The sequence below is a fragment of the Ranitomeya imitator genome, chromosome 6 (assembly GCF_032444005.1).
Source record: "Ranitomeya imitator isolate aRanImi1 chromosome 6, aRanImi1.pri, whole genome shotgun sequence".
Classification (NCBI taxonomy): Eukaryota; Metazoa; Chordata; class Amphibia; order Anura; family Dendrobatidae; genus Ranitomeya; species Ranitomeya imitator.
The window spans coordinates 504979259-504995733 of record NC_091287.1 but is presented as its reverse complement, the minus strand read 5'-3'; the positions used below and the strand labels follow the sequence as shown (position 1 = coordinate 504995733).

Genomic DNA, 16475 nt, shown 5'->3' with positions numbered 1-16475 from the left:
AACTGATGAAAATCTGACCAAACTGATGAAAATCACTGATGAGTTTTTCTTATACGTAAAAAAACCCTGAAGCCTAAGTGTTCAATTTCCCTGCAGCGCCTCCACAGGGAGCATGAAGAACTACACATTACCCATATGTGTCCTCCACAGAGAGAGATGCCCCTGGTCTGAGAAATGCTATTCCGTTGTTTCATATCATCATGCACATATTTTTTTTTTTAGAAAAGATGGGTGATAACTAAAAGAATGGCTGTTACAGTCTCCATCTAAAGCGAATACAAATGGAGATGAGTGAACCCGAAATTAAAAGTTCAACTGGACAGTAACTTGTGCTTAACACCGAACACGGACTTTCCCCCGAAAGTCCGTTGCGGAGTAAATTTCTCCATTGTTTCAATGGGGTTTGGGTTTTGGCTCAAGTTCAGGTACAGTTCTCGTGCCCAAACTGAACTTGGGACTAAAGTTTGGTTCGGGTACCAGAACCCGAACTTCCACAGGTCCACTCATCCCTACTTTTCAGCAGACTCACCAACATCACAGAGAGGATTACAATTAAAAGTAGCACCTCTGGATACAGAAGAGATAATACAGCATCCATCATTCACAGTAAGCCATGTTACAGCTCACTTCCTCCCCCTCCCTTCACAGTGACCTATGCTCAGAGAGTAGAGCATGCCCAGTTTATCCTTACATTCAAACAAATAGGGTCTGAGTCGGTCTATTCCTTCTAAAGTCCGGGTGAAAAACAGGAAGTAGGAGTCTAATATTAGGCCTTTGGATAGCATGAATTATATATATATACACATGTCAGCAATTTTCTAAGAAAATATATTTCTATAGGTGCTGTGGACATTCTCTGGGCATAATTCGCAACCTAATTGTTGCAAACCATTCCCAAATTTTCCCAAGTCACTAAACATCTGGCTAACACGGTACCAAGATATGTAGCTTTCCTGTATAAACATCTGAGAAAAATTAAATGCGTCCATATTTTGCCAATAAAATAAGGATACCAAAAAATACCGAATTAATAATTTTGGGTCGCATTTATTAATATATATCATACATTACACTGGACCCAGTGTTCTACAATCGGTAGATTTCAAGCCGTTGTGAAATGACGACTGTGAATTGTGACATGTGGCGTAGAAGACACTTGTGTTATGATATCTGCCAGGACGTCTCATGGTTTGTTTGATTCCGGGTCCTTTATTAAAATTGTAATAGACGTAATTGAATATTGCCTGATTTGGAAGCACTGGAGACGTCTGACTGCCGGACGCCGACTCCTCCGAGGAGACGATTCAATTCACGTTTAATCTTGCAATAAAGTTTTCATCCTGATGGAAAACACTAATGTCATATTCTCCTGTGCTGGAGCCATCGGATGCATAGGGTGCATGATCACCAGGGCTGTGGAGTCGGAGCCCATTGTGGTGGAGTCGGAGTCAGTGTCATGAAAATTGAGGAGTCCGAGTCGGAGATTTGGCTTACCAACTCCACAGCCCTGGCAGGGTTGTGGCATTGGAGCCCATTTTGTCGGAGTCGGAGTCAGTGTCATGAAAATTGAGGAGTCCGAGTCGGAGATTTGGCTTATCAACTCCCTGGCAGGACTGTGGCATTGGAGCCCAGTTTGGTGGAATCGGTGTCCTGGAAATTGAGGAGTCGGAGGTTTGGCTTACCGACTCCACAGCCCTGATTGAGCACTGTATACTATATACACGGCATGCTGTTTTATGTAGCCTGTAAGGGTTTGCCTAACTTCAAAGCGCCGAGCATTCTGGTTTGTGCGTGTTTCAAAACAACGGAGTTATATCCAATGTCGTAACTTGAAGCTTGACGTCCCCAATGGAGACTCCCCAACTAATACAGGTCTGGAATAATAATAGTCTTTTATATGATCTTTTGGGTCCCAATAATCTCCAGACTCTTACATGATGGGTACACTGATTAGTAGCCATCTATTAGGACTGGGAAAGAGATTTCCGCTTTTCCATTTAGGTCACCGAAGATTAGATTGGATACACTAAAGAAAATCTACACTCTACGGGAGCAAAACGTGGTGATTTTTCATTCACTGATGGCAAGCAGAGATCTTCAAAGTGGTGAGGAATTGCTATAGTAATAAGGTGGCCAAATAATGATCAGTGAGGGTTGTAGTGCTGAGACAATAGGGGGGTCTCGGCTGAAACATTGGGGCAGAAACGATCAAGCGCCTCTATGGCGGCCATTGGCCATGGAAGAGTCAAGGTTAGCCATGTATGGACTCTCGATATACAACTTTCTGTGAGCCGATAGAGAACTTCAATATACTAGAATGGACTGAAGAAAATACAGAACAAGACCTGGCACGTGCCCCGGAGCGGCATCCCAATCTCTCGTAAAAGGCCGTGAAAGACATAGCTACAGATATATATATATATATATATATATATATATATATATACATATGTGCCCCCCCCCCCCATGTAATTCAGAATATGCTGCAATTTATTTCAATGATGCTAAAAGCACAAGGGGGGAAGGGCTCAAGAACACAAGACGGAGTATCTGGAACATCACATTATTCTCAGTAGTAAGGAAATGACACCATGACCTTTCAGACTGAAGTCTCTGCAATTACATTCATCCCTTTATATCAAGTGCACATAAAAAAAATAAAACCTCCCTGGCAAACACAAGTCCCCAGATAGTCCTCTGCTGTGAAGCTAGTGATGAGGATGTTTGAGGACCCGTCCACCAGAGTGTAGACCTCTCCTCGACCCCCTCAATCTGATCATCTACGGTGCTCGTGGCTTCGAGACGATCCTGCATTCTCCCTGCCTCCACCACTCCAGAGCGGCACAAAAAAACAAAAAACAAAACAAGTTTTTTTTTCACCAGGAAAGCGAGTGCATTTTAAAAAGGGATTTTTCTAATTACACAATCCCTTTAAATAATATGGGAGCACATATAAAACAGACTTTATAAAAGGCGCAAATAGAATCATGAAAATAAAAAAAGAAATCCAAAAAAAAAGGAGCAAAAGCAGTGATAAAATCGGGGCCAACAGGCTGAATCATTATTGGATTTGTGTCCGTTTTTTCCACCTGTTTTTCATTTGCATCTTATTTTTCTTTAAATTTGTGTCTTTTTTAAGGTTTATTTTATAAAGTGTCTTTTTTTTCTTTTTTTATGTTCGGCAAGGTGGGCTTGGGGCTTCCAGATGTTTTTTGGGGGTAATTCATCAATTTTCACAAATTGGCGCAAATGTACTATACCTTCCTTTCCTGAATTGATTTTATATTGTTTTTTATTTTGTTTTCCCTCTTTTAGTCCCGAGACATTTTAACAGAAACTATGACTTTTTGACCTAAAAAAAAGAGGCAAAAGGGATTAAAGATTTATTTTGCGCAGAATTCAAGAACCGCGTGCACCACTTTGATTAATTTGACGCAAACTAATACTAACAAAAAAAAAAAGAATTTTTTTTTCGGTGGTCTGCAGGAGCGTAATTATAGGGTGCAGGGACTATTGTCTCTCCCAGGCCCGGAGCACAGGGGGGCACAAAAGACCCCTCTGGCCCATATGAGAAGACCAATAATATTATAGAACCGTGATAGTTGGGGGCCCTACTGGAAATTTTGCATTGGGGTCCATGAACTTCAGGTTACACCACTGGTGGTCTGCAGCCTGTGAGAACTAGAAGACCTTGGGCTGTCAGGGCATGCTGGGAGTTGTAGTTTTTCAGCATTCACACAGGGGCAGGCATACTATTGGTGCACCGTGTGCAGCCGCACAGGGGCTTAAAAGGTTCGAGGGGGCTACTACCACCCCTAAAGCAGGTGGGATTGTTCACTTTGATGAGCTATTGGACTGCAGAGGGCCCATATATTATTACTGCACAGGGACCCTTTCCTTTCTCTGCCCGTCAGGTCAGCCACAGGTTGCTGACCACTGTCCGAAAGAAATAATGATGACGAGTCTGTCTGAGGGTACGTTAGGGGTTGTAGCTTCTCATCAAAGCCATAGGTTGCAGAATGCGGATATCAATTAATGTACATTATTTAAGGTGCAATCTGACCCAAAAGGGTTGTGCGAGCCTAAAAATTCATGACATATTCCTGGCAAGAAGCGAAAAGTCTGACATCCTAGTATTTCAGGGTGAGGACTATACTTTTATTCTAATGAAAGAAACCTTAGGCTGTGTGCACACGTTGAGCGTTTTTTCGCGGTTTTTTCTGATAAAAACGATATAAAACCGCAAAGAAAACAAACAAAACCACATATAATAAGCATCCCATCATTTAGAATGAATTCCGCATGTTTTGTGCACAAAAAAACACATCGCGGTAAAAACCGCAGCATGTTCATTAATTTTGCGTTTTTTTTTGCGGATTTCCCACTACAAAATGCATTGGGAAGTGTCCGGAAAAAAACGCGGCAAAACCGCATGCAGATTTTTTTCGGATTTCTTGCAGAAGATGTCCGGTTTTTCTCAGGAATTTTCTGCGAGAAATCGTGAACGTGTGCACATAGCCTTACGGAAGTGACTGGGAGAAGCCACTCGTGTCCCGAGGGCCACCCTTCCATCTTCCATGGTCACTTCCCTGCAGCAGCCGAAGCCGTACACCGGCCCCATTATAACGGGGGTGCGCAATAATGGCCACAAAGAGACCAGAAACATGCGTCACAATGGCGACATGATGTCCACAGCCATCGGCCAGCACGAGATAGGACATCCTTGTGGGAAATACAACCATGGAAGAGGATGGGACAGCGCCAGGGACATCGGACTGTCATGGATCCAAATTACATTTACCAGGGAAATCACGGCAGGAGGATGAATGTGCTGCTTGTATTTTATTATCATGAGTTATAGGGGTCTACAGTACATTATACACTTTTTGTATTTAGTTCCTAGTGTGTTATTGTTAATATAAATATATATAATTTATTTAATATTTTTATATTGATGAAAAATAATATATATACTGTATACATACCGTATGTATTTTCATCAATATGAAAACAATTATATTATTAATAATAAGATATATATTTATATTGTATTAATAATCATTATTGTTATTAATATGCTATACTTTTGAAAAATAATATATATACATATATATATATATATATATATATATATATATATATATATATATATATATATATTTCAGCAATATAAAAAATATTAAATATAGCAACAATAATAATATATAATGTAATATATAATATTTATATTAATATAAATTATTATTAATATAAATAGATGGCTGGACCATCATTGTAGATACACACCTGTACTTTGCATCTCCCCCACCTCATTGTAGATTGTAAACTCTCACGAGCAGGGTCGTCTTATTGTTCTTTAATTATTGTATTATTAACGTTGTTACTTATGACTGTTGTGTTTGAAACTGTTAAACTGTAAAGCGCTGCGGAATATGTTGGCGCTATATAAATAAAGATTATTATTATTAATATAATACTTTTATATTGCTGAAAAATTATATATATATACACACACACAGCTGATGGGCCATGCCTACACAGCACAGAATGCTGAAGATGGCAGTGAAATTGCAGAGATGTAGTCAGGTCAGCAGCTTAACAAGTTTTTAATATAAAGTCAAAAATAGCGCCATGTTGTACCTCTCCTCATCCTTTGGTACAATATGCAGGGTAAGGAATTAAGATTTTGGAAGCAGTAAAAAAAAGGATTTGGGGCAATTTTACAGCTCGGATGTTGAGCAGGTGATAGCATTAGCGTGCGGTACAGAGTGTCAGAGTTCTGTATGTGCAGCAGTAACTATGAGCCCCCAAACACTGACGCGTATGCCCCCCGAGTCTGATGGCCTTCAGTACTGTCAGAGAGATCTACCTACAAGCCACACAGCGACTGCCTGCAGCGGTCACATCGCACGCACTGCCCTCCTCCACAATGTCCGATAGCAACAGGACCAGAAACATTTCTTCTCAAAGTAAAGGTAAGAGCAAAAATCATAAATTCCTCATAATACTGCGGATATATGGGGTCATAAGGGCGAAACATCAGAGAGAAAGAAAAATGTGCAGTGATGACATCTCAGTGCTAATATTAATGTCCACCACTACGTGTCCTACTATGGGTGATACATGGAATTAGAGATTTAATAGATAGATAGAAAATTAGATAAATACAGATAGAAGATAGATAGATAGAAGATAGATAATAGATAGATAGATGATAGATAGATGATAGATAATAGATAGATGATAGATAGATAGATAATAGATAGATGATAGATAATAGATAGATGATAGATAATAGATAGATGATAGATAATAGATGATAGATGATATATAGATAGATAGATAGATAATAGATAGATAATAGATAGATAGATAGATGATATATAGATAGATGATAGACAGAAGATAGATAATAGACAGATAGATAATAGTGAGATAGATAGTAGATAGATAATAGATAGATAGATGATAGATAGATAATAGATAGATAGATAGATAATAGATAGATAGATGATAGATAGATAGATGATATATAGATAGATGATAGACAGAAGATAGATAATAGACAGATAGATAATAGTGAGATAGATAGTAGATAGATAATAGATAGATAGATGATAGATAGATAATAGATAGATAGATAATAGATAGATAGATGATAGATAGATAGATGATAGATAGATAATAGATAGATAGATAGATAATAGATAGATAGATGATAGATAGATAATAGATAGATAGATGATATATAGATAGATGATAGACAGAAGATAGATAATAGACAGATAGATAATAGTGAGATAGATAGTAGATAGATAATAGATAGATAGATGATAGATAGATAATAGATAGATAGACAGATAGATAATAGATAGATAGATGATAGATAGATAGATGATAGATAGATAATAGATAGATAGATAGATAATAGATAGATGATAGATAGATAGATGATAGATAGATAATAGATAGATAGATGATAGATAGATGATAGATAGATAATAGATAGATAGATAATAGATAGATAGATGATAGATAGATAGATAATAGATAGATAGATAGATAATAGATAGATGATAGATAGATAGATGATAGATAGATAATAGATAGATAGATGATAGATAGATGATAGATAGATAATAGATAGATAGATAATAGATAGATAGATAGATAATAGATAGATGATAGATAGATAGATGATAGATAGATAATAGATAGATAGATGATAGATAGATGATAGATAGATAATAGATAGATAGATAATAGATAGATAGATGATAGATAGATAGATAATAGATAGATAGATGATAGATAGATGATAGATAGATGATAGATAGATAGATAATAGACAGATAGATAATAGATAGATAGATAATAGATAGATAGATAGATAATAGATAGATAATAGATAGATGATAGATAGATAGATGATAGATAGATAATAGATAGATAGATGATAGATAGATGATAGATAGATAATAGATAGATAGATAATAGATAGATAGATGATAGATAGATAGATAATAGATAGATAGATGATAGATAGATGATAGATAGATGATAGATAGATAGATAATAGACAGATAGATAATAGATAGATAGATAATAGATAGATAGATAGATAATAGATAGATAATAGATAGATAGATGATAGATAGATGATAGATAGATGATAGATAGATAGATAATAGACAGATAGATAATAGATAGATAGATAATAGATAGATGATAGATAGAAGATAGATAATAGATAGATGATAGATAGAAGATAGATAATAGATAATAGACAGATAGATAATAGATAGTGAGATAGATAATAGATAATAGGCAGATAGATAATAGATAGATGATAGATAGATAATAGATAGATAATAGATAGATAATGGATAGATAATATAGATAATTAGATAATAGAGAGATAAATAGATACAGTACATAATAGATGAATAGATAGATAATACACAGACATTGCTAAACACATGAAAATCAATGATCACCACTTAATATCAGTCCGCCCCTTTGCCCCCAGATTTCCAGTTTCTGGGCAGCAGTCTGGTGACGATCACTGACCCCTCACAGGCTGCGGACCCCATTATTCTCTTGGTGCAGCATAAGGTGCTAGTTTTTACCAGACTAGATGCAAATGAAACCCAAATAGTTCCCAGCTTTCCTCAGCTCCTGCAGGTCACAGTGATGTGCGGGCTCCTTCCTCCTGCGCCATCAGTGAATGTCCCCTGACATGGAGAAACAATCAGACCCCACCTGGCTACAAGTGCTGAGGCCGAGCCGCCATCATCTCAGCGCCCGGTGCCGGCAGCTCAGCACAGCCGCCTCCCCAGAGCTCGCCGCCACCTGTCACTGCCCGCTGCCATGTCCGCCCGGTGCCCGCCGCCCTGCCCGTCCTGCTCACCCTCATCCTCCTCCAGAGAGTTCATACAGGGGAAGTATCCGGCCAGAGCCTCGAAGGAGGCGGACAGACTGCTGCGGCTCTGGGAGCGCGGGATGCGGTCGCCCGCTGCAGCCGATCTCTCCCGCTGCCGCTGCTCTCTGACCATCTTGGACGGTCCTCTGTACAATATCCGCGGCGTCTTGGCTGCTGGATGAGCCGCACGTCCAATGAGAACCGGAGCCGATCAGCCGCCACCCGTGCAGCATCCGCCGCGTCCTGGGCATCCACGGGCGGGAGATCCACAGATGGCACCGGCTGGAGATAGGCGGCTCCTGCGGGTCTGTAGCCGGAGCTCACACGGGATCTCACACACACGGGATCTCACACACACTGGATCTCACACACAGGAGCTCACACACTGGATCCTGCACTGCTTTCCTCCCTGTGACACACGTGTATCCTCGGCAGCAGGTCTGATACTGAGCGCTCAGCTCCGGTCTCTTCTCCTCCCTCATGGCTGGCACCAATGAGCGCACAGCGCAGATGTGCCAGCCACAGCCCCCTGCTGGTGATGTGCCAGCCTGCTCCCTCCTTACTGCCCCCTGCTGGTGATGTGCCAGCCGGCTCCCTCCTCACTCTGCCTCCTGCTGGTGATGTGCCAGCCTGCTCCCTCCTCACTGCCCTCTGCTGGTGATGTGCCAGCCTGCTCCCTCCTCACTCTGCCTCCTGCTGGTGATGTGCCTGCCTGCTCCCTCCTCACTCTGCCTCCTGCTGGTGATGTGCCAGCCTGCTCCCTCCTCACTGCCCCCTGCTGGTGATGTGCCAGCCTGCTCCCTCCTCACTGCCCTCTGCTGGTGATGTGCCAGCCTGCTCCCTCCTCACTCTGCCTCCTGCTGGTGATGTGCCTGCCTGCTCCCTCCTCACTCTGCCTCCTGCTGGTGATGTGCCAGCCTGCTCCCTCCTCACTGCCCCCTGCTGGTGATGTGCCAGCCTGCTCCCTCCTCACTCTGCCTCCTGCTGGTGATGTGCCAGCCTGCTCCCTCCTCACTCTGCCTCCTGCTGGTGATGTGCCAGCCTGCTCCCTCCTCACTCTGCCTCCTGCTGGTGATGTGCCAGCCTGCTCCCTCCTCACTCTGCCTCCTGCTGGTGATGTGCCAGCCTGCTCCCTCCTCACTCTGCCTCCTGCTGGTGATGTGCCAGCCTGATCCCTCCTCACTCTGCCTCCTGCTGGTGATGTGCCAGCCTGCTCCCTCCTCACTGCCCCCTGCTGGTGATGTGCCAGCCTGCTCCCTCCTCACTCTGCCTCCTGCTGGTGATGTGCCAGCCTGATCCCTCCTCACTCTGCCTCCTGCTGGTGATGTGCCAGCCTGCTCCCTCCTCACTGCCCCCTGCTGGTGATGTGCCAGCCTGCTCCCTCCTCACTCTGCCCCCTGCTGGTGATGTGCCAGCCTGCTCCCTCCTCACTGCCCCCTGCTGGTGATGTGCCAGCCTGCCCCCTCCTCACTCTGCCTCCTGCTGGTGATGTGCCAGCCTGCTCCCTCCTCACTCTGCCCCCTGCTGGTGATGTGCCAGCCTGCTCCCTTCTCACTCTGCCCCCTGCTGGTGATGTGCCAGCCTGCTCCCTCCTCACGCTGCCTCCTGCTGGTGATGTGCCAGCCTGCTCCCTCCTCACTCTGCCTCCTGCTGGTGATGTGCCAGCCTGCTCCCTCCTCCCTCTGCCTCCTGCTGGTGATGTGCCAGCCTGCTCCCTCCTCACTCTGCCTCCTGCTGGTGATGTGCCAGCCTGCTCCCTCCTCACTCTGCCTCCTGCTGGTGATGTGCCAGCCTGCTTCCTCCTCACTGCCCCCTGCTGGTGATGTGCCAGCCTGCTCCCTCCTCACTCTGCCCCCTGCTGGTGATGTGCCAGCCTGCTCCCTCCTCACTCTGCCTCCTGCTGGTGATGTGCCAGCCTGCTCCCTCCTCACTCTGCCTCCTGCTGGTGATGTGCCAGCCTGCTCCCTCCTCACTGCCCCCTGCTGGTGATGTGCCAGCCTGCTCCCTCCTCACTCTGCCCCCTGCTGATGTGCCAGCCTGCTCCCTCCTCACTGCCCCCTGCTGGTGATGTGCCAGCCTGCCCCCTCCTCACTCTGCCTCCTGCTGGTGATGTGCCAGCCTGCTCCCTCCTCACTCTGCCTCCTGGTGATGTGCCAGCCTGCTCCCTCCTCACTCTGCCCCCTGCTGGTGATGTGCCAGCCTGCTCCCTCCTCACTCTGCCCCTGCTGGTGATGTGCCAGCCTGCTCCCTCCTCACGCTGCCTCCTGCTGGTGATGTGCCAGCCTGCTCCCTCCTCACTCTGCCTCCTGCTGGTGATGTGCCAGCCTGCTCCCTCCTCACTCTGCCTCCTGCTGGTGATGTGCCAGCCTGCTCCCTCCTCACTCTGCCTCCTGCTGGTGATGTGCCAGCCTGCTCCCTCCTCACTGCCCCCTGCTGGTGATGTGCCAGCCTGCTCCCTCCTCACTCTGCCTCCGCTCCTCTGGCTTCTTGTAGTCTCATGTCTCCCTGTGCGTGGAATAGACAGAGCTGACTCCTCTCCAATTACCAGGAGCCCTGCTGTCACTGGGGGGAGACAGGGACTGGTGCATTGTGTCATGGAGTGGAGGATGATGATGATGGGGCAGCTCAAGCAGCAGGTGAGCAGCACTCAGGCTCATGTTTGCTCCCTCCACCCCACAGGCTGACAGCCAGGGACAGTAAACACCACACATGCTCCACTGGCTTTTACCAGGTATAGCTGCCAGCTGTCAGCACATTTACTAGCATCCTGCACAGCTGCAAGAGGTTCTGCAGGGCTGCGTCAATATGGATGGGGAAATATTTTTAAGTAGAGAAAGACAGCCAAAAAATCCAATTCCTTAACCCCTTTACCCCCAAGGGTGGTTCGAACGTTATGGACCGGGCCAATTTTTACAATTCTGACCACTGTCCCTTTATGAGGTTATAACTCTGTAACGCTTCAACGGATCCCGGTGATTCTGACATTGTTTTCTCGTGACATATTGTACTTCATGATAGTGGTAAAATTTCTTTGATATTACCTGCGTTTATTTGTGAAAAAAATTTAAATTTGGCAAAAATTTTGAAAATTTCGCAATTTTCCAACTTTGAATTTTTATGCATTTAAATCAGAGAGATATGTCACACAAAATACTTAATAAGTAACATTTCCCACATGTCTGCTTTACATCAGCACAATTTTGGAATAACATTTTTTTTTTGTTAGTGAGTTATAAGGGTTAAAAGTTGACCAGCAATTTCTCATTTTTCCAACACCATTTTGTTTTAGGGACCACATCTCATTTGAAGTCATTTTGAGGAGTCTATATGATAGAAAATACCCAAGTGTGACACCATTCTAAAAACTACACCCCTCAAGGTGCTCAAAACCATATTCAAGAAGTTTAATAACCCTTCTGGTGCTTCACAGGAATTTTTTTAATGTTTAAATAAAAATTAACATTTAACTTTTTTTCACAAAAATTTATTCAGCTCCAATTTGTTTTATTTTACCAAGGGTTACAGGAGAAAATGGACCGCAAAAGTTGTTGTACAATTTGTCCAGAGTACGCCAATACCCCACATGTGGGGGTAAACCACTGTTTGGGTGCATGACAGAGCTCAGAAGGGAAGGAGCGCTATTTGACTTTTCAATGCAAAATTGACAGGAATTGAGATGGGACGCCATGTTGCGTTTGGAGAGCCACTGATGTGCCTAAACATTGAAACCCCCCACAAGTGACACCATTTTGGAAAGTAGACCCCCTAAGGAACTTATCTAGAGGTGTGGTGAGCACTTTGACCCACCAAGTGCTTTACAGAAGTTTATAATGCAGAACCGTAAAAATAAAAAATCATTTTTTTTCACAAAAATTATCTTTTCGCCCCCAATTTTTTATTTTCCCAATGGTAAGAGAAGAAATTGGACCACAAAAGTTGTTGTACAATTTGTCCTGAGTACGCTGATACCCCATATGTGGGGGTAAACCACTGTTTGGGCGCACGGGAGAGCTCGGAAGGGAAGGAGCGCCGTTTGACTTTTCAATGCAAAATTGACAGGAATTGAGATGGGACGCCATGTTGCGTTTGGAGAGCCCCTGATGTGCCTAAACAGTGGAAACCCCCCAATTATAACTGAAACCCTAATCCAAATACACCCCTAACCCTAATCCCAACGGTAACCCTAACCACACCCCTAACCCTGACACACCCCTAACCCTAATCCCAACCGTAAATGTAATCCAAACCCTAACTGTAGCCTTAACCCTAGCCCCAACCCTAACCCCAACCCTAGCCCTAACCTTAGCCGTAACCCTAACCCTAGCTCTAACCCTAACTTTAGCCCCAACCCTAACTGTAGCCTTAACCCTAACCCTAGCCCTAACCCTAATGGGAAAATGGAAATAAATACATTTTTTAAATTTTTTTATTTTTCCCTAACTAAGGGGGTGATGAAGGGGGGTTTGATTTACTTTTATAGCGGGTTTTTTAGCGGATTTTTATGATTGGCAGTTGTCACACAGTGAAAGACGCTTTTATTGCAAAAAATATTTTTTGCGTTACCACATTTTGAGATACTAAATATGTGTACTTTTATTGTTTTTTTTTATTTAGATAAAGAAATGTATTTATGGGAATAATATATATATATTTTTCTTTATTTAGGAATTATTATTATTTTTTTTTTTTTACACATGTGGGAATTTTTTTTTTTTAACTTTTTTTTAACTTTGTCCCGGGGGGACATCACAGATCACTGATCTGACAGTTTGCACAGCACTCTGTCAGATCAGTGATCTGACTTACAGTGCTGCAGGCTTACCCAGCGCCTGCTCTGAGCAGGCACTTGGTAAGACACATCCCTCCCTGCAGGACCCGGATGCCGCGGCCATCTTAGATCCGGGCCTGGAGCAGGGAGGGAGATAAGGAGACCCTCGCAGCAACGCGATCACATCGCGTTGCTGCGGGGGTCTCAGGGAAGCCCGCAGGGAGCCCCCTCCCTGCGCGATGCTTCCCTATACCGCCGGCACACCGCGATCATGTTTGATCGTGGTGTGCCGGGGGTTAATGTGCCGGGGGCGGTCCGTGACCACTCCTGGCACATAGCGCCGGATGTCAGCTGCGATAGGCAGCTGACACCCGGCCACGATCGTCCGCGCTCCCCCCGTGAGCTGGACGTACTATTCTGTCCTTGGGAATTAGGGCCAACCCCACATGGACGGAATAGTACGTCCGATGGCAGAAAGGGGTTAAAGGGGTTCTCCACTTGATCTCAATTTTAACAGACAGGATTTTGGACATTATTTCATAATGTCATAATTCCCATGACCAATTCTTTTATTTTCTTATGCCTCGATTTAAAAAAAAAACAAAAAAACACTTCATTTTTAACCATCACGTATGGTAATCTTTATTGTAGCCAAAAATGAGCAGAATATTATATATAAAAATGTATTGAACATTCATTCTGCAACTTTTTGGGAAATTAGAGGGGTATTCCTATCTCCAAGATCCTATCCCAATATGTAGTAGGTGTAATAATAATATTAGCTTCATAGCTTCATACCTTTTTTTACCTTTGGACTTGTGTTCAATTGTTAAATTAAACATTTTTTTTTTCAATAAAAACTTACAGTTAAAAAAAAAAGTTAAAATATCAATGTAAATAAAATAAGTATAAAGAAAATACCACTATAATGCAAAAAAAAAAGACATTAAAATATATATACCGGTATATATATATATATTTAGGCTAAGATCACACAAGGGTAAGGTTACTGAATTGTGTATGTCCATACAGGCACTACATCACTTATATCATGGGTGAGATAAATACATCATCTGTGGGGTTTTATGTCATTTTTTTTTCTGCTGGCAAATTTTCATGTTTGATCATTTTGGTGCCTACTGTATGGCGAGAGGTTTTTTGCTGTTCGATTTTTCGCTTTGATCCTTTTTAAGTCGCAGAGTTTCGGTCCGAGTTCCTGGTCTTCTGCTTGGAGAACATTCCTATTGTAACCAGATCCAAGATCTCTCCGGCAATCTTCAGCTCGAGACTTCTTTACTTCCTAAAGAACCTCTTTATGTATCCTTAGTTTGGGGAAGGGGACAAGGCTGGAAATGTCCTTTTTTTTCTCCCCACCATTTATTTTTAGTGAGACCGTGACGCTCTATGGAGATAATTAGATGTAATGTGTTCCTAGAATACGAGAACAGGGACAGTAGGGAGAAAATGAGCCTGTTCTTATGACTTCCTTTAGGAAAATGAGAACATTCCGGAGCCCAACACAAAGCATCTGGTAATGTGCAGCACCCAATTCATTACAGTAATGACTAGATGAATGATGCCTCTGCATTGTACTCGCACATCATCCATTACACCCCGGTACATGCAGGTCCTATTCATTTTAACAAAAGAGAGGGGACCAAACTTCAGGACCCCAATCTATTGGCCAAGGTTGCAGAGAGGAACCGACATGTCTGTACATTACACAAGCAACTAACTGACTTCATAAAACTTTCATTATTAAGTAACTATAAAGTACCGAGCCGCTATATTAAATTATAGACCCCCTCAAAATCAGATCCCAGAACAGACCCCCAAGATACATTTAGACATCACACCCCAAAATTAGTTCACACCCCGAAACAAACCCATGACTTTATTCAGACCCCTAAATTAATCAAACTTTAAGCCAAACCCCCTACATCTCATCCTAAAATGAATGAGACCTCTACACAAGACTCCAGGTACGACCCCAAAATTAATTCAGACCCTCGACCATGCCCCTATATTCATTCTGACTGCAACACAGCGCGAATGGTGCGGGCCCACTGCTCCTTTCAATGACTAATGACTAAGCCAGCCTCCTTTTCTGACCATGTATCAGATGTGACAGACAAGGGGGCTGGCTTAGCTACAGTCACATACCAACACAAGAAACAATGTCCTGTGCTGACACGTGAATGTAAGCACAGAAGTAAGGACCCAGGACTGGATCGGCTTTGGGAGGATCAAGAAGCGAAGCTTAAAAAACCCAAAAACAACTATATTAGGAAAATACAGGTGCTTCTCACTATATTAGAATATCATCAAAAAGTTAATTTATTTCAGTTCTTCAATACAAAAAGTGAAACTCATGTATTATATAGAGTCAGTACAAACTGAGTGATCTATTTCACGGGTTTATTTCTGTTAATGTTGATGATTATGGCTTACAGCCAATGAAAACCCAAAAGTCATTATATCAGTAAATTACAATAATTAACAAAAACACCTGCAAAGGCTTCCTAAGCGTCTAAAAAGGTCTCTTACTCTGTTTCAGACAGTAGGCTCCACAATCATGGGGAAGACTGCTGACTTGACAGCTGTCCAGAAGGCAGTCACTGACACACTCCACAAGGAGGGGAAGCAACAAAAGGTCATTGCTAAAGAGGCTGGCTGTTCATTATAGTCCTCAATATTATTATAGCTCAGATTCTGAATGGCATTTGACCTTTTCATGCCCTTTTTCAGGTCTTTGTACATGGCTGTCATGCTACTGTGGGCGATGGCTTGGTGCTATCACCATACACAGACCCTGAGAATCGTCCGCTGACATCCCACATGTCCGAAAACCTAGCACTTTATTTGCATCCTGGCTAATGATTGACTACATTTGACTTTGGTGCTGGTCGGTGCGCTTTTGTCACAGCAACATGATATAAGAAATCTATAAACAGCAAAGGGTTCACATTTATACAGTGTTTTCCCCTGGATATATACCTGAATTGCAAAAAAAAAAACCCCATTGCATTTCCATAGACTAAAATGGGCAATATGTAGTCAAAAAATGTTTTCTGTCTATGTTTTGATAGATTTACATCATACTGCTATTTTGGGGAGGAGGGGAGGGATGTAAAAAAAAAATTTGACAAATTTTTTTGTTCACAAAAAATAATGTAAGAAAAACAATTTTTCTTATCGAGAATCATCAATGGGAGACATATTGAAATCTACAGCTGTAAGTCTCAATAATGTTTTCATGTCGATACTACTAAAAAAGCTACTTGA

At 42.8% G+C, this 16475-nt stretch overlaps 1 protein-coding gene across 21 annotated transcripts in view; it reads right to left on the bottom strand.

The window, feature by feature from the left end:
- RIMS2 (regulating synaptic membrane exocytosis 2) overlaps positions 1-16475 on the bottom strand; it is a 736866-nt gene that overhangs the window by 12427 nt on the left and 707964 nt on the right. The window contains exon 1 of one of the 21 annotated variants that reach the window (XM_069731748.1): positions 8411-8874. The exons of the other annotated variants lie outside the window; for them this stretch is intronic. Coding sequence (XP_069587849.1) covers positions 8411-8555 — 145 coding nt within the window. The 5' untranslated portion in view covers positions 8556-8874. Of the gene's footprint in view, positions 1-8410; positions 8875-16475 lie in introns of those variants that run through there. 21 annotated transcript variants of the gene reach the window in all.